The sequence below is a fragment of the Branchiostoma floridae genome, chromosome 1 (genome assembly GCF_000003815.2).
Source record: "Branchiostoma floridae strain S238N-H82 chromosome 1, Bfl_VNyyK, whole genome shotgun sequence".
Classification (NCBI taxonomy): domain Eukaryota; kingdom Metazoa; phylum Chordata; class Leptocardii; order Amphioxiformes; family Branchiostomatidae; genus Branchiostoma; species Branchiostoma floridae.
Window position 1 is genome coordinate 262,389 of NC_049979.1, and position 22,862 is coordinate 285,250.

At 48.1% G+C, this 22,862-nt stretch overlaps 7 protein-coding genes across 7 annotated transcripts in view; 2 read left to right on the top strand and 5 right to left on the bottom strand.

The window, feature by feature from the left end:
* The window catches only part of LOC118406705, a 12,653-nt gene extending 5,120 nt beyond the window's left edge, over positions 1 to 7,533 (top strand). The window contains exon 2 of the mRNA XM_035807008.1: positions 7,519 to 7,533. The gene's annotated coding sequence lies outside the window, so the exon portion shown is untranslated. The remainder of the gene's footprint in view (positions 1 to 7,518) is intronic.
* The window catches only part of LOC118420308 (dynein heavy chain 6, axonemal-like), a 50,251-nt gene extending 36,655 nt beyond the window's left edge, over positions 1 to 13,596 (top strand). The window contains exons 34-44 of the mRNA XM_035827058.1: positions 1,106 to 1,316; positions 2,005 to 2,107; positions 2,623 to 2,850; positions 3,468 to 3,668; positions 4,354 to 4,550; positions 7,777 to 8,006; positions 8,558 to 8,766; positions 9,505 to 9,736; positions 10,412 to 10,569; positions 10,975 to 11,124; positions 12,442 to 13,596. Coding sequence (XP_035682951.1) covers positions 1,106 to 1,316; positions 2,005 to 2,107; positions 2,623 to 2,850; positions 3,468 to 3,668; positions 4,354 to 4,550; positions 7,777 to 8,006; positions 8,558 to 8,766; positions 9,505 to 9,736; positions 10,412 to 10,569; positions 10,975 to 11,124; positions 12,442 to 12,696 — 2,174 coding nt within the window. The 3' untranslated portion in view covers positions 12,697 to 13,596. The remainder of the gene's footprint in view (positions 1 to 1,105; positions 1,317 to 2,004; positions 2,108 to 2,622; positions 2,851 to 3,467; positions 3,669 to 4,353; positions 4,551 to 7,776; positions 8,007 to 8,557; positions 8,767 to 9,504; positions 9,737 to 10,411; positions 10,570 to 10,974; positions 11,125 to 12,441) is intronic.
* Positions 13,597 to 13,869: 273 nt separating this feature from the next.
* Positions 13,870 to 14,538, bottom strand: LOC118420427 (cAMP-regulated D2 protein-like). The gene has a single exon (XM_035827221.1). It carries the CDS (start codon positions 14,536 to 14,538, stop codon positions 13,870 to 13,872), a length of 669 nt encoding a protein of 222 aa, XP_035683114.1.
* A 59-nt stretch (positions 14,539 to 14,597) lies between these two features.
* On the bottom strand, positions 14,598 to 15,504 carry LOC118420449 (crystal protein-like). The gene is made up of 2 exons (XM_035827253.1): positions 14,675 to 15,504; positions 14,598 to 14,604 (listed from the first exon to the last, which is right to left on the bottom strand). Exons 1-2 carry the CDS (start codon positions 15,502 to 15,504, stop codon positions 14,598 to 14,600), a joined length of 837 nt encoding a protein of 278 aa, XP_035683146.1.
* Positions 15,505 to 16,184: 680 nt separating this feature from the next.
* LOC118420454 (cAMP-regulated D2 protein-like) lies at positions 16,185 to 17,873 on the bottom strand. The gene has a single exon (XM_035827266.1). It carries the CDS (start codon positions 17,871 to 17,873, stop codon positions 16,200 to 16,202), a length of 1,674 nt encoding a protein of 557 aa, XP_035683159.1. The 3' UTR covers positions 16,185 to 16,199.
* Positions 17,874 to 19,117: 1,244 nt separating this feature from the next.
* Positions 19,118 to 21,214, bottom strand: LOC118420476 (cAMP-regulated D2 protein-like). The gene has a single exon (XM_035827304.1). The coding sequence runs from the start codon at positions 21,212 to 21,214 to the stop codon at positions 19,118 to 19,120; it is 2,097 nt and encodes a 698-aa protein (XP_035683197.1).
* A 1,068-nt stretch (positions 21,215 to 22,282) lies between these two features.
* Positions 22,283 to 22,862, bottom strand: part of LOC118420641 (cAMP-regulated D2 protein-like) — a 1,805-nt gene continuing 1,225 nt past the window's right edge. The window contains exon 2 of the mRNA XM_035827512.1: positions 22,283 to 22,845. Within this exon, the coding sequence (XP_035683405.1) occupies positions 22,283 to 22,845 (563 nt within the window). The remainder of the gene's footprint in view (positions 22,846 to 22,862) is intronic.

Here is a 22,862-nt window from a genome sequence, read left to right on the forward strand (position 1 = left end):
TCTCTCTTCTCCTGTCTCATGGTGAGTACTGGCATCCTCTCATCTTCATCCTGTCACATGGTGAGTACTGGCATCCTCTCATCTTCATCCTGTCTCATGGTGAGTACTGGCATCCTCTCATCTTCATCCTGTCTCATGGTGAGTACTGGCATCCTCTCATCTTCATCCTGTCACATGGTGAGTACTGGCATCCTCTCATCTTCATCCTGTCTCACGGTGAGTACTGGCATCCTCTCATCTTCATCCTGTCTCATGGTGAGTACTGGCATCCTCTCATCTTCATCCTGTCTCATGGTGAGTACTGGCATCCTCTCATCTTCATCCTGTCACATGGTGAGTACTGGCATCCTCTCATCTTCATCCTGTCTCATGGTGAGTACTGGCATCCTCCCATCTTCATCCTGTCTCACGGTGAGTACTGGCATCCTCTCATCTTCATCCTGTCTCATGGTGAGTACTGGCATCCTCTCATCTTCATCCTGTCACATGGTGAGTACTGGCATCCTCTCATCTTCATCCTGTCACATGGTGAGTACTGGCATCCTCTCATCTTCATCCTGTCTCATGGTGAGTACTGGCATCCTCTCATCTTCATCCTGTCTCATGGTGAGTACTGGCATCCTCTCATCTTCATCCTGTCACATGGTGAGTACTGGCATCCTCTCATCTTCATCCTGTCTCACGGTGAGTGGTGAGGAAGGAAGGCTTGGTCTCCTGGATCATGGACAGTCTTGTGTAGCATTGTTTTAGTGCAATTTTACCAACACACACACGTATTTAACATACACACACATATATATAACATACACACACATATATAACATACACACACATATACAACATACACACACATATATAAAATTTTATACAGTCTTCACATCATTGTCGGTCCCAATAACATGTTATACAATACAGAACACAACATGTGTATTCCGTGTGCAGAGTACGTTCAAATTATTTGATGGAAGCCTGTGTAACAAAACTTCGAAGCCTGTGTGATACGGCTTTTTATAACCCGGTCCGGAACACCTGTATCGAACATTATCGCGGCCAAGGTATGACACAAATCGCAGTATGCTAAGAACAATCCCTTCCCCTCCCCCAGGTTCTGACCCTGCCGCGCAGCTGATGCGGTTTGCTAAGGAGGTTCGCGGCAGCACCCTGCACATCGACATGATCTCCCTGGGGCGGGGCCAGGGCCCGAAGGCAGAGGAGCTCATCCAGAAGGCTCACATCCTGAAGGGGCGCTGGGTCTTCCTGCAGAACTGCCACCTGGCGGCCTCCTTCATGCCCAGGCTCCAGGCCATTGTGGACAGGTGGGCCAATCAAATAAACAAACAAACAAACAAACAAATCACCTGGGCACTGCCACCTGGCTGCCTCCTTCATGCCCAGGCTGCAGGCCATTGTGGACAGGTGGGATAGTCATCTGCCCGGTCATTGTGAAACTTGCCTTACTTTTATTTTCAACCTTAAGCTTTAGGCCATACCAGTTTTATTTGTTGCTTCTTGGATTGTCCTGTCCATGTTTTTTTAATTTAAAAAAACATTTAGTCCCTAGAAAAGTAATACAGATTTTACAAACCTGTAAATATTACCATTCAAAAAAATTTGAAAAAATTTATTTTTATTTTTTCCGACCTTTCGGTCCAATTTTTTTCTGAAAAAATCCGACGAGCAACATATGAATTTGCTGTGGCCTAACCAAGAAAGCCCTCTCTCCTGCCAGTCAGGTGAATTATCATCCAGCGATAGTAATAACTGAAAGATAAGACTGTACAAAATTTTGTGATTCCTTTTATATAATTGAAACAATTGTGCAATGAAATGACTTTAATGTAACAGTGAACTCAAATGTGCAACATCATTTATGTAACGTCTTGCGTCAGTCCGTCAATGTCCCCTGCATGTTCGGTCAGTAATGACCCACGTGACCTGGGATAAGTGTAACTTTCTTTTATCACTGGATAAAGAATGATTTTATATATTTCTTCCTTTCTCCAGCTTTAACAAACCAGGTGCAGATATTGACCCCCAGTTCCGCCTGTGGCTGAGCTCCAAGCCTGACCCCTGCTTCCCCATCTCCATCCTGCAGACAGGGTTAAAGGTCAGTAGTCATGTTGAGCAAGGTTAAAGGTCAGTACTCATGTTGAGCAGGGTTAAAGGTCAGTAGTCATGTTGAGCAGGGTTAAAGGTCAGTAGTCATGTTGAGCAGGGTTAAAGGTCAGTAGTCATGTTGAGCAGGGTTAAAGGTCAATAGTCATGTTGAGCAGGGTTAAAGGTCAGTAGTCATGTTGACCAGGGTTAAAGGTCAGTAGTCATGTTGAGTAGGGTTAAAGGTCAGTAGTCATGTTGAGCACGGTTAAAGGTCAGTAGTCATGTTGAGTAGGGTTAAAGGTCAGTAGTCATGTTGAGTAGGATTAAAGGTCAGCAGTCATGTTTACCAGGGTTAAAGGTCAGTAGTCATGTTGAGCAGGGTTAAAGGTCAGTAGTCATGTTTACCAGGGTTAAAGGTCAGTAAATCATGTTTAGCAGGGTTAAATGTCCAACAAGAAAAAAATGTTTTGTACTGGTACACCGCACCGGTACCCACTCCTGATAACCACACTGTAATGGTTCCAGATGACTGTGGAGCTGCCCCAGGGCCTGAAGGCTAACCTGCAGCGGTCCTTCGGCAGCGGAGGGTCGGGGATCGTTACCGACCAGCTTTACGAGGACGCCAAGCTGGGCCCCTCCTGGAAGAACCTGCTGTTTGGACTCTGCATGTTCAACGCTGTGGTGCACGAGAGGAAGAAATACGGTCCACTCGGCTACAACATTCCGTATGCTTTCACTTCCTCTGACTTGGAGGTATGTATATTGTTTTATGGAACATTGTTGTTTCCCAATAGGCCAGACATTTCAACAATTCCCACTTAGATTTTCGAAATATTGCAGTTTGAAATGGCCGTCCATAGCATCGAGTTGATGTTCCCAAATGCCCTGTATTTATGAATACAACACAATCATATAGGATACCCACGGATAAAGCTGAACTTTGATGTGTATGTTGTGTGTGTGTGTCAGGTGTCCATTGATGTTGCTGTTTTGTGTGTGTGTCAGGTGTCCATTGATGTTGCTGTTTTGTGTGTGTGTCAGGTGTCCATTGATGTTGCTGTTTTGTGTGTGTGTCAGGTGTCCATTGATGTTGCTGTTTTGTGTGTGTGTCAGGTGTCCATTGATGTTGCTGTTTTGTGTGTGTCAGGTGTCCCTGCAGATGCTTGTTCTTGTTCTTCTTGTTCTTGTTCTTGTACTGTGCAACACCCCTAGTTTGTTGGGGCAAACCACACAGGTTCAGGCACTAATGGTAGAGGAGGATGGGACAGTCCCCTGGTCGGCCCTGCTGTACCTGACTATTGATGTCTATGTTGTGTGTGTGTTGTTTGTTTGTTTGTTTGTTTGATGTGTATGTTTTGTGTGTGTGTCAGGTCTCCCTGCAGATGCTGCAGGCCCTGATGGTGGAGGAGGATGGGACGGTCCCCTGGTCGGCCCTACTGTACCTAACAGGGGAGGTGGTGTACGGGGGCAGGGTGACCGATGCGTGGGACAGGAGGTGCCTGCACAGCATCCTGCAGAGGTTTCTGTGCCCCGAGGCCCTGAACCCTGGATACTCATATTCATCTGATGAGGTACGTGACTGTTTCAAACATATATTTTAGCATGAAAGTTTATATGTGTTAGTAAATGACATTATGGTTAAACTAAACTTTCACTAACCAACACTAGACTTGATTGGGACTTACCCCAAGTTTTCGGCTGACACAGAATGGACCCATCTACTGTAGCTTCTGGAATGTGACATCAGAGACACGTGACTGCAGCAGAGGGTCGTAAATGCCAGATAACCCGAACAGTGCTGGAACTCTTTGCAAGAGGAGTGAAGGAGGCTGTGTACATCCGCGCACACCATCCATCGCTGAACAGAGACGACACAAGTTTTCTGGCATTTATGACCCTCTGCTGCAGTCGTGTGTCTCCAAAGTCACACAATCCAAATTAAAGCAAAAGTAGACGTCGGCCAAAAGTTGGGGCAAAATCAATTTTAGTGTTGGTTAGTTGAAGTTTCGTTCATCCATAGTTTTCCTGTTAGTAACATTTCAGGAAGTATATTGCCTCTATCTCATGCATAGTTGTTGTCATGGTAACAATAACCTCAGACAAAGCTCCCTTGTAGTGTTATTGTAGGGGTGGGATGGAGATTGCTTACATTTTGCGTAAAAAAAACTGTATCATACCTTTCACAATGTACCTTTAACGATGTGATATTTACAATATGTATCATATATTTATCAATCCTATATTCTTGCTTTACAGTTATACAAACCATTGCCCAACTCCTACTCCCTTGCTGAGTCGCGAGCATACATCGACGCCCTGCCGAACTCAGACTCTCCGGACATCTTCGGCATGCATGAGAACGCAGAGAACGCCTTTCTCCGCAGCGAGGCTTCGGAGCTGATCGAGACCATCATCAGTGTGCAGCCGAGACTGACAACTACTGGTGTCATAGGGTGAGTCTCACCTGTGTACGGGGTCATGTTGTAACAGTGGGGTTCAACAACTACTGGTGTTATAGGGTGAGTCTCACATGTGTATAACAGTGGGGTTCAAGCACCGCCAAACGACCATGCCAAATGGCTGTCAGCCTTACAGCATAGTGGGTTTGTGTCTTGGTTTGTGTTCGGCGGCCGGGATTCAGCGTGGGTTCAAATCCCGGGAGTCAGGATATTGTTTCTTATATTTTCTCCTTTCTTACATTGGTTCCCACACCGACCCTGTGAGTAACAGGCTAGCGGATGTGCCACACAGGGATATAGAGCTCGGAGATTCGAGGACGAATCTGAAAAGAAAAGGGGGAGTAGTGTAATAGTGGGTTTCAAGCACCGCCAAACGACCATGCCAAACAGCTGTCAGCATTTCAGCGTAGTGGTTTTGCGTCTTGGTTTGTGATCTGGCGGCACCTCCTTAGCTTACCATAACTTGTTTGTCCTTGTTTGTACCACAGATCTGGGAAGAGCAGCGATGAGATTGTGCTGGAGGTGCTGTTGCGCCCCGAACCGTGCCTTGCCACAAACCGTGCCTAGGCACGGTTTGGGGCAGTCCCCGCGTGCCCCAAACGGTGCCTGGGGCAAAAGTACGGTTTGGGACACGCGGGGACTGCCCCGAACTGTGCCCAATCGCGCACAGTTCTGGGCACGCAGGGGACCTTGTCCCATACTGTGCTTTGGGGCGGAGCTTAGTGTTTTAAGGGGAGGAGTCGGGAGGGGTCTGTCCAACGTGCTTTTTTCCCTGCAGCCCCGCCATCTTTGTTTTTCGGGGCGCTGTGATGAGGAAGAATCAAGACGTAATTCACGCTCGTCTTGGAGCAGTTGCGGACTTAGAGTTGATGTGGCAAAGACAGACGGATGTGATAGCACTAATTTCTACAACAATGATATATATTATATATATGTATCCAAGACTGTAGAATTTAACCACAAGGCACGGTTTGGGGCAGTCCCCGTGTGCCACAAACCGTGCCTTAGCACGGTTTCGGGCAAAGCACGGTTCGGGGCACAAACTGTGCCTCAGATAATTGTGCACTGAGGTCTGACACAACGAACTGAATCATTAAGGCTTGGAGACTTGATCAAGGTGCAGCTGGACGTTGTCAATTGTTTATATGTGGTATATTTAAATGTAATATAAATGGGATGCACTATAGACGTGCTAAATTCTGTGTCTTCGATGCACTGTTTTATGGATGAAAATCATATAGTCAGGGAATCAAAAAGGGCAAGATAGTGTTTAACCTGCATTCTAATTTGATAAATTTCCCACTATCTGTATATCATATTGTATTCATCAGCGTGCAATTACCTCTGTGTACTAACTTGCAATAAAAATAACTTATTAGTCTGTGACCAGACCCTCTGGTCGACAGACTTTTAGTTTTGTCACGTTTACGCGCGTTCGCAGCTGTATCTGTATGTTCCCGTTGTCTGAATTCTATGTGGTTTGGCAGGTCCTTTGTACTGAGGTTGACGATGATGCACGTGAACTTTTTTTTGCGGCAGGTGGTTTTATTATGGATTTTATAAAAATAACACCCCTACAATTTGTTCGTCTTGCGGTGTTTTGGTCCAGATCCTCTGTATGTGGGTCATGGTGTCATTGGAATTTGTCAAGCAGATGCGTGGTGTTACCTGATCGTCAAAGTTATTCGCGTTCGCATCTGTATCTGCATGTTCCCGTTGTCGCATACGTACGTTGTTTGGCAGGTCATCTGCACTGAGGTTGACGATGATGCACGTTGTTTTTTTTTTTTGCGGCTGCTGGTTTTATTATGGATTTTATAAAAATATCACCCCTACAAAATGTTCGTCTTCCGGTGTATTAGTCCAGATCCCCTGTATATGGGTCATGCTGTATTTGAGATATTGCAAGCAGATGCGTGATGTTCTCTGGTCGTCAATGTAACGCGCGTTCGCATCTATATCTGCATGTTCCCGTTGTCGCATTCGTTTGTGGTTTGGCAGGTTCTCTGCACATAGTTGGACGATGATGCAAGGTGTTTTATTTTTTCGGCAGCTGTTTTTATTACGTATGTAATAATTTCAGAAATCACCCCTGCAAATTGTACGTTTCACAGTGTATTGGCCCATGTCTGCATATGGTGCCCGTTGCGGTACATTGGGTATATAGAGTCAAGCAGATGCGCGATATGTGCATCAATTTTACGCGCGTTTGCTTTCTACCTCTTATTCAACAAGTTAATCCGTACTACTTTATGTACCAGCATCATGGACCCCGGGATTCACCCACACTGTGCCATGCTACCTTATGGCTTCACACTAGTTAAAAACTTATCGCACAGTTCATCATCAACAGCTGTGTGTTATCGTATGTGGGGCATGGGAACCGACATCTAATGTTCCACTAATGACCCTGTCAATCAAATGCCTCCTGTCGCCGTTTGCAATGAAGCGTGTAAGAATTCTTGTCCCAAATGAAGTTTAGCCATATTATATTCCCGGACTTCGACTAAGAAACATAAAGGTCCTATTCCGTGCTTCATACTTATTACGTCCATAAGGTCCCATAACAGAAACATATTAATACTTGGTGCGTTTGTCAGTCTGTCTGTCGGTCTTGTAGGTGTGTCTGTGTGTGAATGTGCCTGTGTATTAGACCATCCGGTTACTTATCGTCACCATATCTTTTAGACTTTGGCCACATGTTATCTCACAATCCATACCTGTTTAGTAAGATTCACATGACACAGAAATATTAAGCAACTTTAGATACAACGATATATCTAACACCATGAAAAGAATCATATAGGATATAAGCACAACGTCACACACCAAAGAAGACAAAACAACCAACATATACCAGACCGACGTCACAGACTATGTTACCTACGGTCACTTGTTTTAAGGTTAACATTTGTTGTTCTTTTCTTGCCTCATAAATAGATTTAGCCATGAGAAATAAAAGTTACTATACAGTATGACTTTTCCAAGTCTCGAAACAAAATCTCGCAAGATCTCGCAAGATCAAGCCTTATTTGGAAACATGGGCGTGAATAATTAGTTATCACTACCCGTCAGTCATAGTGATTGACAGCGCTTCTGGGCACAGACCGGGGCAGTCGGGCAGTGCCACGTTCCGTGCCTGAATGGGCACGGAATGGGGCAGGCACGGTTCGGGGCGCAACAGTGCTACCATAACTTGTTTCCTTTGTTTATACCACAGATCTGGGAAGAGCAGTGATGAGATTGTGCTGGAGGTGATCTCGGACATCTCCCAGCACCTTCCTGAGACTGTGGAGCAGGATGAGCCCGTCACCGCCCGGGACAGAGATGCAGGGTCCCGGGACAGAGATGCGGGGTCAGGGGGTCGCACCACGCTCAACACCATGTTCGCAAGCAACCAGGCCGCCATGAGGAAAAAGAGCCTAGAGAAACAGGCCAGGGGGGAAAAGGGTGAGTCCATGTGGGATGTGGGGGGAGAAGGGTGAGTCCATGTGGCATGTGGGGGGGAGAAGGGTGAGTCCATGTGGAATGTGGGGGGGAGAAGGGTGAGTCCATGTGGGATGTGGGGGAGAAGGGTGAGTCCATGTGGAGTGTGGGGGGGAGAAGAGTGAGTCCATGTGGAATGTGGGGGGAGAAGGGTGAGTCCATGTGGAGTGTGGGGGGGAGAAGGGGGAGTCCCTGAGCAATGTGGACATTACGATAGAAACAGCTATGTAAGCAGGGGTATAACCTTTCCTTTTTAACCACACAACCTTCCAAGCTTTAGACTCATTCTCCAGTAAGGTGTGTGTATGTAATATGTAAATACCATCATAATTCAGACTTTCTTGTTTCAAGTCTGCGAAGTGATACTGACTTAAGATTTGAAAGAATGGGTGTAGGTAGTCTGTTCCAGGTAAAACAATCCCTGCAGTAACAGCAAACATCCAGACGTGACTTTCTGCACTGTGTTGTTACAGTAGGTCAGGAAGACCCTGATGACCTGTTTTTTCCTGTTACAGTAGGCCAGGAGGACCCTGATGACCTGAGTAACTCGGCCCTGGTGACCGTACTGAGGCAGGAGATCGACCGGTACAACCGGCTGCTGGCCGTGGTGCACTCCTCGCTAAGGTCTCTCACCCTGGCCGTCAAGGGGGAGGTGGTCATGTCGGAACACCTGGAGGAGGCCTACAACTCCTTCCTGGTCCAGAGGGTGCCCGAGAAGTGGCAGGTGAGAAAGGGGTTTGTTCCTTGGGGGTTTCTTCTGGGTTCCTTGGCATTGTGCTGAACTTCTTAACATATTTTGACATTTCCCTGCTGCTTGTGTAGATAGAAAAAACTGTCAAGCTATCGTATGGAATTCTTGACATGACAGGGAAAAATTGGGAAATCGCTGTCCACAGCACATGAGATCTATCCCCACAGATCAGTGAAGTGTGGCGAATGTGAAACCAGTGTTGGTGCTATGGCTTGTATTCTAGACTTCTAGAATGCGAGCACAGGAACTGCTAATAGAGCTGGAGCACAGGACTGTGTGACAGGGAAATACTTGACAGAGAGGAGCAAGGGTAGCACTAAAAAATAAAGCACTTTTAATAAAATCAAGTTCGTAGGGTCTGATGTTACCATCATGAAGATGAAGAGCGGCCCATAGCGATAACTGTAGCAGCATCTCTTCTCCCTAAGTCAGAAATATCAAGCTTAGGCAAGCTTGACTTCACTGACTCAAAAGGCAAAGCAGGGGTTATGAGGCTGCTTGGGAAATTCCCTACCCCATTTTAAAGGCATACCAGACACACACCATACTTAGGCAGGTAGGCAGGCGTTCCAGCTTTCTGAAAACCTTTTTACGTTCTCTACCTTTAATAAACAGTCACTGTTCGAAGAAAATTGATAGTAACTTAAACATACGTGATTGATGAACCTCTTCAACGATTTTCTGAGAACCATGATTTCTGTGTTCCCTCAGGAGGCAGCGTATGAGTCGTGCAAGCCCCTGGGCTCCTGGGTGAAGGACCTGGCCCAGCGGACAGACTTCTTCTCGACCTGGGCTGACCTGGTCATCAGCAACATGGAGAAGAAGATGGGCATCGGCCGGCCGGTCAGCAAGCCGTCCGCGCTGTCCCTGGACCTGGGGGAGGGCGAGGTCACCAGGGACGGACCACGCAGCTTCTGGCTCTCTGGGTTCTTCTTCCCACAAGGTCAGGTTCACTGAGAGGTCATGCGTGTGATGATTGTTGGCTAGTGTGGAAGTTGTAGCTCACACAAACAATAAACAAACAAACACATGTTGGGTACTACCACTGAGGGAGATATACTGCTAAAAAGGTTACTTTTTATACCCAAAAAGCAGTTACTCATTTACAAGAAACTGGATATGATTTTGGAAACGGTCAGACATCCATTGTTTTTCGTCGGTGACACTGGAGAGATCTTGTTGTAGAGAGTTTTTATATCCTATCTGTGAATTGATATGTACTGTACAAATGGTCAATCCTTTTACAATCTAAAGATGGTGTGTTTTGTCAGCATGTCAACAAAAGAAGTTGTATCAAGTGTTAGTCCTGTTGTAACAGTGGGTTCAAGGGCTAATCTGAACTACAATCCAAACGGCTGTCATCCTTTTAGTGTAGTAGTTAAGCATCTTGCTTTAATTATGACCTTGCAGACCGGATTTGGTGCGGGTTTGAATCCCGGGAGTCAGGATGTTGTTTCTTTCTGTTTTTACTCCTTTATTACATTGGTTCCCACACTGGGAATCGAACCCGGTCCTTGGCGGTGAGCTGGCAGCCCAGGATCAGCGCAGGTTCGAATTCCGGGAGTCAGGATATTTGTTTATATTATATTGCTTCTGTCTTGTTTCCCTGTTCCTGCAGGTTTCCTGACGGGGGTTCTGCAGAACCATGCCCGGAAGACGGGCGTGTCAGTGGACTCCTTGACCTTTGACTTCCACGTGAAGACGACCGGCCACGACACCGAGGAAGCTCTGAACGACACAAAGCAGGGGATAAGTGTCAACAACTGGGCCTTTAAGGTAGGCTATGATAGAGGAAATACTTCCTCACCTCACCTTGTCCCATCCTCATCAGGAGGGTCGGGGACCATGGTTGCCTCTAGCACTAGTCTCCTCCATCCATCCCTGTTCTTTGCCTTCTGTCCTAAATAATGATAGTACATGTAAATAGATATTTTTGTCTGTTTGCGTCATTGACCACGTCTTCGATCTATCGTGGCCGCCGCATGAGAAAGGTGTATGTTCCCTGTAACAGTTGGAGGTACAAGTAGCTCCAAACAGCTATACCAATCAGCTGATCAGGCTTTTCGGCGTTTTGGTTTGCACGTTGGTTTTGTGATCTGCCGACCTGGGTTCGATCCCGGGTGTTGGCATGTTGTTTCTTTCTGTTTCTACTCCTTTCTTACATCCCCTTCCTACCCCCAGCAGGGACAGCTGCCCCCCGAGGCGGGTGTGTTGGTGTTTGGGCTGTACCTGGACGGGGCTCGCTGGGACCCGAAGTCGGAGAGTCTCCAGGATACAGTCACCAGCCAGCAGTACTCCAGGCTGCCGGAGATACACTTCGACCCTGTGCAGGTATGGTTAGAAATCTGTATCTGTATAGCCGGTATAACCGCCCTTCGGTGTAACACACCAGCTTCTGTATCTGTATCTATATAGCCGGTATAACCGCCCTTCAGTGTAACACAACAGCTTCTGTATCTGTATCTATATAGCCGGTATAACCACCCTTCGGCGTAACACACCAGCTTCTGTATCTGTATCTATATAGCCGGTATAACCACCCTTCGGCGTAACACACCAGCTTCTGTATCTGTATCTATATAGCCGGTATAACCGCCCTTCGGCGTAACACACCAGCTTCTGTATCTGTGTCTATATAGCCGGTATAACTGCCCTTTGGCGTATCGCACCAGCTTCTGTATCTGTATCTATATAGCCGGTATAAGTGCCCTTTGGCATAACACACCAGCTTCACAGCAGCTGGTTATATTACACCAAAGGACCCGTCATACCTGACTTTTGAACAATCTATCTGCAAGCATTCTTTAAAACTATTCAGAGTAGATGCCCCTACTGTACTAAGGGATACAGGTCAGCTAACCTGCTAGTAGAAGCAATGCTTTTCAGCATACTACGCCAGATCTTCGGCCAGATGCCGGCTGTCCTCGACGTTTCATTCCCTAATCTGGGACGTCTCCAACCGGTGGAACAGCAAGGCGGACGTCTCCGCCTTGCTCCTGGCGCAGTCATTCCATCTATTTCCAGCTCTTATCCTTCCTCCTCATCCAAAGTACGAAGCTACACTTCTCCACCTCTTCGCTAACTGCCTTGGTAAGACGCTTCTGGATTCTTCCCCTAATGTGCAAGTCCCTACATAGGCGCAGGAGTGACGCCCCTACGAATCCTCTTGCTCCCACTTCTACTGGGTAGAGCTGGACCTTCCAACCACTTTCTTCACACTGACTGACTAGGTGCTCGTTCTTGAGCTTCTTCCTTTCGTAAGCTGCTTCAATATTCTCCTCCCACGGGACAGTGACCTCACTGTGCTTGGTGATAACAAGTTCCACTCTATGATAGTCTCCTCTTCTACTGAACCATTGACGTAACATTTCTTTTGACTCAACTATTTATGCACCAAATTTGTACAGAAACAAAGTTGTGTACAATAAGCAAGAAACAAATGGTAATTAAGACATAAAAGACAGCTTCAGTCAGATTTGCTATGTGCTAAATTGATGTGCTAAAAGAGAATTGCAGAAAGAGGTTGGGATCATCCAATCATCTATCATACTGTGGCCTACGTTAAAGGACGTAAAGGTCTGTAGTATATTTGGGGGTTGGCATCTTATACACAACAAAATGAGACTATCTGTGATATTTCTGATGCAGGTAACAGTAAGCCAGCTGGAGAGGGAGGCCAGTTCCCTGTCTGACAGCAGCCCAGCAGCCCAAGCAGAGCCCAGCCAGCCGGCCCAGAAGCGGATCTACGAGTGCCCGCTGTACAGAACCTCCCGGAGAGCGGGAAATCTGTCCTCGACTGGTCACTCCACCAACTTCGTCACAGCGGTCAACCTGCCGAGCCTGTCCACCGCAGACCACTGGGTCACCAGGGGCGTGGCCATGCTCTGTCAGCTGGATGATTGAGACTTTATTTGTTTGTTTGTTTGATTGTTTGTTTGTTTGTTTGTTTGTTTGATTGTTTATGTTTTTGTTTGTTTGTTTGTTTGCTGTAAAGCTGTGATGAATTTGTGGACTCTGGGTGTTCTAAAATAGTTGAAAATGTTTGTATTCAAATGGTAAAAAAGAGATGGTAAAAATTTGCTTCAGATGAATATTTCCAGGTTAGGACATGCGTAACAGCATTCTGGATTTCTTATGGGTTATTTTTTTTACTTAGATCGTAGGTATGATTTAGAATGTTTTTCAATGACAAGAATAGTTATCCGTCCTATGAGCCCTTCTGTCCTTCCATGTCTTATACATTGTACTTTATATCATAGTCTACAGGATATAGATGAGTATTGTATACATGCCCATTTCAGAGATTTTATTGTCATCTAATGCATGAAGTACTTGTAACTTGTACTGTTTTTGTGATGTTAAAGCATTGTAAGAACCATATTATCTCTCAATGGATTTTGTTTGTTATTCTAAAGGTTTAACACATTGCAGTTACAGGTACTGTATCATGTTGTACAGTGTAAAGTGCTAGAAAAAAGTATATTGAGCGGACTATTAGTTAACGTGTTTCTCAACAGCCAAAGTTGCTCCATGTTGCCCTATTCAGGTCTGAAGTCCTGTGCGTTCCTTTTTGGGACGGTCTAACTTATTGAAAGAATGCGCAGATAAGCAAGTGTACTGTAAGGCTAACTATTAAATGTGTATATAAGATCTGTACATGACTGAAAACTAAAGTGTTTGCCATCTGTACAGGTCTTTTATCATCCATGTGTACATAATATGTATGTTTATAGAAACATATTTTGATTAATGATTGTCAATTCTGCCTTTGTGAGTGAAATAAAATTTGATATCTTGGGCATTTAGCACTAGAGATTTAATTTGTGATTTATTGAATATTATGATGCATTCTCATGGCTAAGCTAACATTGAGGAGACGGGGGGGGGGGGTCTCTTCAAAGTGGCATATTCCGTACAATGTACATTTGTTCATTCAACCCTTTGACAGCTTCTATTTTACCTGATAGACAATCCTTTTCATCTTCGTACAACAAAGCAACCTACTTATTCAACATCGTATCACTTATAGACACACATACAGATGACTAACAGAACTGATAACACAGATAAAAGATATCAGGGATATGGATTAATGCTGTCCCAGAAGTCGCATCTCTCCTGCAGGTATTGCTGATCTATACTGTCCTCAGGAACGTCAAAACGCACATTCCTGAAACCCTCGGACTGTAGGTACGGTGGCCATGGAATGGCGGGTTTGCCTTGCGCCATGTGTGACCCTGGTTTATTCGGGTCGCCTGTGTGCGCGAAGTTTCCGTAGTAGTAAGCCATGGAATCGGCGAGGACCTGTTCGTCGTGTGTGTAATTGTATTTGGTCAGTTTCAGGGACTGGAACTCGAAGAAAAGGTCCGACGCGTGGCACACGTGTCCGTTGCAGCAGCTCACCTCCTTGGGCCAGCCCTGAGCCAGCGCATGAGCGAACACGTACAGCCAGACATCGCTGTCTCCGCGTCTTGCCGCGGTTCTCAGCGTCTTGCGGACAGGGCAAGAGAAGAGGTAGTGCGTGACCAGCTCAGCGGCGACGGACTGCTCGTCCCCCGTACCGGAGGGCGGGTAGGCTAGCAGCACCTTCGCCGCGTCAGCCGGGAAGAGTCCATAGACCATAGCTTCGTATTCGACAGTAGGCAGCTTGGCAAAAACACAGGAAATAAACATCACCGCTTCTTCGGTCGTGGAGCCGACGATGAAGGGTTTGTTTTGGAACCTGCCGTTTTCAAACGCGTCCATCACTTGGGTCCTGATGAGGTCTCCGTCTATGGTGGGTCCCCAAGGCTCGGCGTGCGCGATCAGGCGCTGGAAGGGATCCTGGATCTCTACCAACATGTCCGTCTGGACCTTCGCAACATCGGCTGTCGGAGCTGACCGCATACAGTCCATGTCTCCCGGAGTGCAGTTCAGCAGACGGGCAAAGTCGTCCCCGAAAAGAAGGGCCTCCAGCCTGGTCTTGAAGAACAGGGAGAGAGGAGGACTCGCGGCGATGGCTCTGTGGAACAGGTGGTCGCTCTTACCCAGTGTCATGTGAAGGACAACCGAGTAAGCCCCCGCACTCTGTCCAAATATCGTGACCCGATCTTTGTCTCCGCCGAACTCTGCGATGTTGTCCTGGACCCACTGTAAAGCCGCTATCTGATCCAGGATGCCGTAGTTCCCAGTCGCCGCGCCCTCCCCCTGCCCCGCCACCAGGAAACCCAAGGCGCTCAGTCTGTAGTTGGCCGCCACTACAACAGTTCTAGTGCTGTTCGCAAGGAATCTCCCGTCGTACAGTGGATCCATGGCAGAACCAAGAAGAAAATCCCCTCCATGTATCCAGAAGAAGACCGGTAGTTTCTCAGAAGTATTTGTAATCATGGGCACAAACACATTCAGGTATAGACAGTCCTCACTGGTGTTGCCGTTTCTGCCAAGACCAAGAGTTATGTTGTTAATAGGAACACATTCGAAGCTAACGTTGGTGGCCATGAAAGTGCCGGGCGCCCATGGAGCCGGCGGCTGTGGAGGCTTCCATCGAAGGTCCCCTACGGGTGGCGCAGCGAAGGGTATGCCCAGGAACATCGACCCCTGCTCAACATACACACCTTGGATGGCTCCATACTTGGTTTTCACGACGGGGCCCGGATCCTTGGTGGCGCTTCTTGGGCAGAAGCTTACAATCGCAAGTACGGAAAGTGTGAGCAACAACAGTAGATGTGCCATCTTAGATTGTGCAGACTCATGACACCTGTACTCAGTAGACTTTGTCCCGAGTTTGGGGAGATATTTGCAAAGTGCTGATGGTTATCCTAACGGTCAGGCATTATGATAATGTTTAAGCTGATGTCCTCGTTTCAAGACGTAGCCTTATATGCTGTTAGTCCGCATCATGGTGGTAAACCAGCTTAAATGCACTTCTAGTATATGATCCGTATATCACTTCTCTCGACAATCCGTACTCAGCATTCAGGGCTTTGTTTTATCCCATTTGGACCTTAGATAAAACTAGTTGGGTCAGTCTCAAATGGGTAGCTATAGGTCATGGCTGTCACGTGTAAGGTGACCCAGATCTCGTGGGACTGAACCATTTGTGCGAAGGGAATTGTGTCCGACAAAATGGAAAAGAAAACATAGAGATACAGATATCAGTAAACGAAAAGAATGATTTTTACAGAAAATGATTTGCGATATTTTTGCTGTCTTGTATTTGCTGTAATACAATATCTGCTATAGGCCGGGCGCTTTGAATGCGTCCATTGCGAATTAACAAGATAGTGCGGACAGGAAATCACTGACAGGATACTACACGATTGTTATAAAATCTTGTGCAGTCTTCATATTGAACTTGAAGCTTTAATTTCTTTTAATTTTTTATTATTTTTAAAATAAATCTAACAGTCCACAAACAAATGCATTCTTTACGGGTACGGATTGATCCTGTCCCAGAAACCGCACGTTTCCTCCAAATAGCCCCGCTCCAGGCTATTCAGTGGATCGTCAAATCGTACGCCCGTGAAGTTGTCTGAGGCCGAGAACGGCGGCCAGCGAAGAACATCTCCAGTAACGTCTTTATATGGATGTGTGGCGGGTCGGTTTGGGTCTCCTGAGTGAGCCAGGTTGCCATAGTAATATGCCATGGAGTCAGCCAACTTCTTTTCGTCATGTGTCAAATAGTATCCTCTCAGTCGCAGCGCCCGGAACGTGAAGAACAAGTCTGTGCCGTGGCAAACGTGGCCCTCGCAGAAAGTATAGTTCCGGCTCCACCCGCCTCTCTTAATCAGCGGGTGAGCGAAGACGTAAGACCAAATGTCTGCTGTGCCGTTTTCAGCTACCCTGCGCTGAACGTGGCGGATCGGGCAGGAGAAGAGGTAGTGCGTTAGCAGAAGGGAAGCGACCGGGCGCTCATCCCCGGAGTGGGACGGCGGGTACCTGCGGAGCACCGCCGGCGCGTTGGTCAGGAACAGCCCGTATACGATGGCTTCGTACTCCAATGTCGACAGTGGTTTCGCTGTACCATCGTACACAAGCAGGATTGCTTCTTCTGTTGTAGACCCAATGATGACAGGCTTCTGTTGGTACTCTCCATTTGAAAGGAGGTCCATGACTTGGCCCCGGACGAGGTCTCCATCTATGGTAGGACCCCAGGGTTCTAACAGTTCTATCAGTCGGAACGGATTTACCACCTTCGTCCCAGCGGCGTTCTGGGCCTGCGCTACCTGCGACGCCGAGGCCGATCTCATACAGTCCATGTCTCCCGCAGTACAGTTCAGCAGACGGGAAAAATCATCTCCCAAAACCCTTGCCTCCAGGGCAGTTCTGAAGTACAGTGTGGGAGGGGGGCTGGAGGCGATGGCTCTGTGGAACAGGTGGTCGCTCTTTTTGCATGTCATATGAAGAAGAACCGAGTACGCCCCCGCACTCTGTCCAAATATCGTGACCCGATCTCTGTCCCCGCCGAACTCTGCGATGTTGTCCTGGACCCACTGTAAAGCCGCTATCTGATCCAGAATGCCGTAGTTCCCAGTCGCCGCGCCCTCCCCCTGCCCCGCCACCAGGAAACCCAAGGCGCTCAGTCTGTAGTTGGCTGCCACTACAATAGTCTTATTCGCCAAGAACCTTCCGTCGTAGAGAAAATCCATTGCAGATCCTTGGAAGAAATTACCACCATGTATCCAGAAGATCACCGGTAGCTTACCCCCAGGTTTAGCGATGGCAGGTGTGAAGACGTTAAGGTACAGGCAGTCCTCGCTGGTACCATTGCCCAGGGCCGGCGTCCTCGTGCCGTGAGGAAAGGGATCAATGGTACCTGTGTGAGGAATACACGCAGCGCTGAACGCTGTGGCGTTAAACGTGCCGGGCGCCCAAGCAGCCGGCGGCAGTGGAGGCTGCCACCGAAGGTCCCCTACAGGTGGGGCGGCGAAGGGTATGCCCAGGAAAACGGACCCCTGCGGAACGGACACACCTTGGAGCGGCCCATACTTCGTCTTCACAACCGGACCAGGGGTGTCTGAGACACTGGCGGAAGCGCTGGAGAGAATTAGAAAGATTGCAACGACCGTAGTTGTGAATCGTGTGAATTGCAGAAGTGCCATGGCATATATTTTTTGACAGGCGCGCTATCTAATCGCGGCCGTTTAAACGTTCTACAGATTGATGACCCATTGTACATACATAGTGAGTGGACTCTGGACGCGGGTCGTACCCTTTAACCTGCCGCAGACGCACACCTTCTTTGGTTTATTTTCGGGCCGGGCACGTCACACGCAAGCCGAATCGGCGTAAAGGCATGGACTTTACTTGAGGAACAGACCTTCAACAGTAACTTTAACGCTAAATTCTCCTGAGAATCAAACACGCATACATACACAGGATTGAGCGAGGTTTAATGTGAAAGTTTATTTTGATATATGCATATAGGTGTTGTGTATTGGGGGACACATGTATGACATACGTAAATACTTCCAACATAGATTGCTGTTTGTAACTGTGCCAATATTCACCACATAATATTTAACACTGGCCAACTCGTGACAGAAGCAAAGGTCACAATAGCTCTCGTCTCTTACTCAAATTACAAGCAGAGTATCGCAGAACACTGTCACTTTGTTATGTGAGGTTTTCTACAATAGCCTGTTCGCTGCTTTCTCAGGATAAGTTGAACTTTCCCACCCGTTCTAATTCAGAGACATACAACATGATCTGGGGGGAAAACTCAGGTTGTTTACATGGCATTTTCCGTTTTTTGTTCTTGTGTTGTTGTTTTTTTCAAAGGAGAATGTCTATTACAAAGTAAAGTATGTGATGCTTCTGAAGACAAATCTACAACTTCATAGCTATTGCTCCAATGATTTCATACTACTTTTTTTTTTTTTATTCACATTTCTTTAAAGAGGATGAGACGGAAAGCAGACCCTGCTTATCGAGGTCTTCTCCTCATGTACATAAACAAAATAAAGATACACATACAGGACTACAAAACGCTAAATAACAAAGGCAAGAGATAATGATAACGACATGAAATAAAACAACAAGGAATCAAATAACAAAGTGACATACTACTTGTCCCTCCATTGAGAGCCTTTCAGCGTAACACTAGGTTTTCCTCAAACTCACATCGCTATACTGTTCAATTGCCAGTTTCCAAGTCCTTACAGCAACAGTTTCTTTCCCCGGGCAGCCAAATCAAGGAACTATCTCGACGACAACTATTTCCTTCCTGCCTGCAACTTACAAGCCTTCAAAACAAATGTCCGCCACTATCTCCATGTACAATTATTTTCAGCTTTAGTTCATTGCTTTGAACAGTCTCGTTAAAAAATAACCAGCGACTTGTGATTCACGGGTAGGGGCTGATGCTGTCCCAAAAGTCGCACTTCTCCTTCAGATAGCCCCGCTCCAGGCTGTTCGGGGTGTTAAAGCGGAGGTTGGTGTAGTTCTCGGAGCTCAGGTAAGGCGGCCATTCCGGGGGAGAATCGCCGTTTGGTTGTTTGGTCAGGCGCGACCCAGGGTTGTTGGGGTCGCCCGTGTGGGTCAGGCGAGACCCAGGCTTGTTGGGGTCGCCCGTGTGGGTCAGGCGCGATCCAGGCTTGTTGGGGTCGCCCGTGTGGGTCAGGCGAGACCCAGGCTTGTTGGGGTCGCCCGTGTGGGTCAGGCGAGACCCAGGCTTGTTGGGGTCGCCCGTGTGGGTCAGGCGCGATCCAGGCTTGTTGGGGGCGCTCGCGTGGGTCAGGCGCGATCCAGGCTTGTTGGGGTCACCCGTGTGGGTCAGGCGCGAACCAGGCTTGTTGGGGTCACCCGTGTGGGTCAGGCGCGATCCAGGCTTGTTGGGGTCGCCCGTGTGGGTCAGGCGCGATCCAGGCTTGTTGGGGTCACCCGTGTGGGTCAGGCGCGAACCAGGCTTGTTGGGGTCGCCCGTGTGGGTCAGGCGCGAACCAGGCTTGTTGGGGTCGCCCGTGTGAGCAAAGTTGCCGTAGTAGTACGCCATGGAGTCGGCCAGCACCTGTTCCTCGGCGGTGAAGTGGTATCCTCTCAGGGTTTGAGACTGGAACACGAACACGACGTCTGTCCCGTGGCAGACGTGCCCCTCGCAGTGGGTGAGGTTCCCCCAGGCGTGCTTGAAGGAGAGGGGGTGAGCGAAGACGTACAGCCAGAGATTTGTGTCATTCTGCTTTGCCGCATTCCGTATGGCGTAACGAGCCGGGCATGGGAAGAGGTAATGAGTCACCAGGACAGAGTCAATCGGCCGCTCGTCTCCGGTGTGAGATGGGGGGTACTCCCGGAGCACCGCGGGCCCGTCGGTCAGGAAGAGACCGTACACGGAGGCTTCGTACTCTAATGTCGACAGTATCTGCCCGGTCTCGTACACAAAGGCAATCCCTTCTTCGGTAGTAGAGCCGATTATCAGAGGCTTCTTTTGAAACTTTCCGTTTTCAAACGCGTCGACCACCTGGCCAGCGACGAGGTCTCCGTCCACTGTCGGTCCCCACGGCTCGAATAGTTCGATCAGATCGAAAGGATTCACAATCTTTAACCTCACGGCGTACTGAGCGTCTAAAACTTGGGAGGCGGAGGCGGCCCTTAAGCACTGCATGTTTCCTACAGCACAGTTTAGTTGCTGGGCAAACTCATCCCCATAGATAAGGGCCTCGACCCTACCTTTGAATGTTAAGGAGAGAGGAGGACTCGCGGCGATGGCTCCGTGGAACAGGTGGTCACTCTTGTTTACCGTCATGTGAAGGACAACCGAGTAAGCCCCCGCACTCTGTCCGTAGATCGTGACCCGATCTTTGTCTCCTCCGAAATCTGCGATGTTGTCCTGGACCCACTGTAAAGCCGCTATCTGATCCAGGATGCCGTAGTTCCCAGTCGCCGCGCCCTCCCCCTGCCCCGCCACCAGGAAACCCAAGGCGCTCAGTCTGTAGTTGGCCGCCACTACAACAGTTCTGGTCTTATTCGCCAGGAATCTCCCGTCGTAAAGAAAATCCATTGCAGATCCTTGGAAGAAATTCCCACCATGTATCCAAAAGATCACCGGTAGCTTACCCCCAGGTTTAGCGATGGCAGGTGTGAAGACGTTAAGGTACAGGCAGTCCTCGCTTGTACCGTTGCCCAGGGGCGGCGTCCTCGTGCCATGAGGAAAAGGATCTATGGTACCTGTGTGAGGGATACACGCAGCGCTGAACGTGGTCGCGTTGAACGTGGCGGGCGCCCAAGCAGCCGGTGGCCGGGGAGGCTTCCACCGAAGGTCCCCTACAGGCGGGGCGGCGAAGGGAATGCCCAGGAAAACGGAGCCCTGCGGAACGGACACACCTTGGAGCGGCCCATACTTCGTCTTCACAATCGGACCAGGTGTGTCTGGAACACTGGCCGAAGCACTGGAGAGAAAGATGGCGACGACCACAGTTGTGAATCGTGTGAATTGCAGACGTGCCATGGCATGTATATGTATATTTTTTGACAGGCGCGCTAACTAATCGCGGCCGTTTAAACGTTCTACAGACTGATGACCCGTTGTACATACATAGTGAGTGGACTCTGGACGCGGGTCGTACCCTTTAACCTGCCGCAGACGCACACCTTCCTTGGTTTATTTTCGGGTCGGGTACGTCATATGCATGCCGAATGGACGTCAAGGCATGGACTTTACTTGTGGAACAGACCTTCAACAGTAACTTTAACGCTAAATTCTCCTGAGAATCAAACACGCACACATGCACAGGATTGAGCGAGGTTAAATGTGAAAGTTTATTTTGATATATGCATATACGTGTTGTGTATTGGGGGCACATGCATGACATACGTTAATACTTCCAACATAGATTGCTGTTTGTAACTGTGCCAATATTCACCACATAATATTTAACACTGGCCAACCCGTGACAGAAGCAAAGGTCATAATAACTCTCGTCTCTTACTCAAATTACAAGCAGAGTATCGCACAACACTGTCACTTTGTTTTGTGAGGTTTTCTACAATAGCCTGTTCGCTGCTTTCTCAGGATAAGTTGAACTTTCCCACCCGTTCTAATTCAGAGACATACAACATGATCTGGGGGAAAATTCAGGTTGTTAACATTCCATTTTCCGGTTTTGTTTTTGTGTTTTTAAAGGAGAATGTCTATTACAGGGTAAAGTATGTGATGCTTCTGAAGACAAATATACTTCTTCATAGCTATTGCTCCAATGATCTCATTCTACTTGTCCCTCCATTGAGAGCCTTTCAGCGTAACACTGGGTTTTCTTCAAACTCACATCATTATACTGTTCAATTGCCAGTTTCCAAGTCCTTTTACAGCAACAGTTTCTTTCCCCGGACAGCCAAATTAAGGAACTCTCTCGACGATAGCTGTTTCCCTCCTGCCTACAAGTTGTAAGCTTTCAAAACAAATGTCCGCCAGTATCTCCGTGTAAAATTATTTCCAACTTCTTAGTTCATTGCTTTGAAGTGGTCTGATGACCTTGCTTTGAACAGTCTCGTTAAAAAATAACCAGCGACTTGTGATTCACGGGTAGGGGCTGATGCTGTCCCAAAAGTCGCACTTCTCCTTCAGATAGCCCTGCTCCAGGCTGTTCGGAGTGTTAAAGCGGAGGTTGGTGTAATTCTCGGAACTCAGGTAAGGCGGCCATTCCGGGGGAGAATCCCCGTTTGGTTGTTTGGTCAGGCGCGATCCAGGCTTGTTGGGGTCGCCCGTGTGGGTCAGGCGCGATCCAGGCTTGTTGGGGTCGCCCGTGTGGGTCAGGCGAGAGCCAGGCTTGTTGGGGTCGCCCGTGTGAGCAAAGTTACCGTAGTAGTACGCCATGGAGTCGGCCAGGACCTGCTCATCAGCGGTGAAGTGGTATCCTCTCAGAGTTTGAGACTGGAACACGAACACGACGTCTGTCCCGTGGCAGACGTGCCCCTCGCAGTGGGTAAGGTTTCCCCAGGCGTGCTTGAATGAGAGGGGGTGAGCGAAGACGTACAGCCAGAGATTTGTGTCATTCTGCTTTGCGGCATTCCGTATGACGTAGCGGGCCGGGCAAGGGAAGAGGTAATGCGTCACTAGGACCGAGTCGATCGGCCGCTCGTCTCCGGAGTGAGATGGG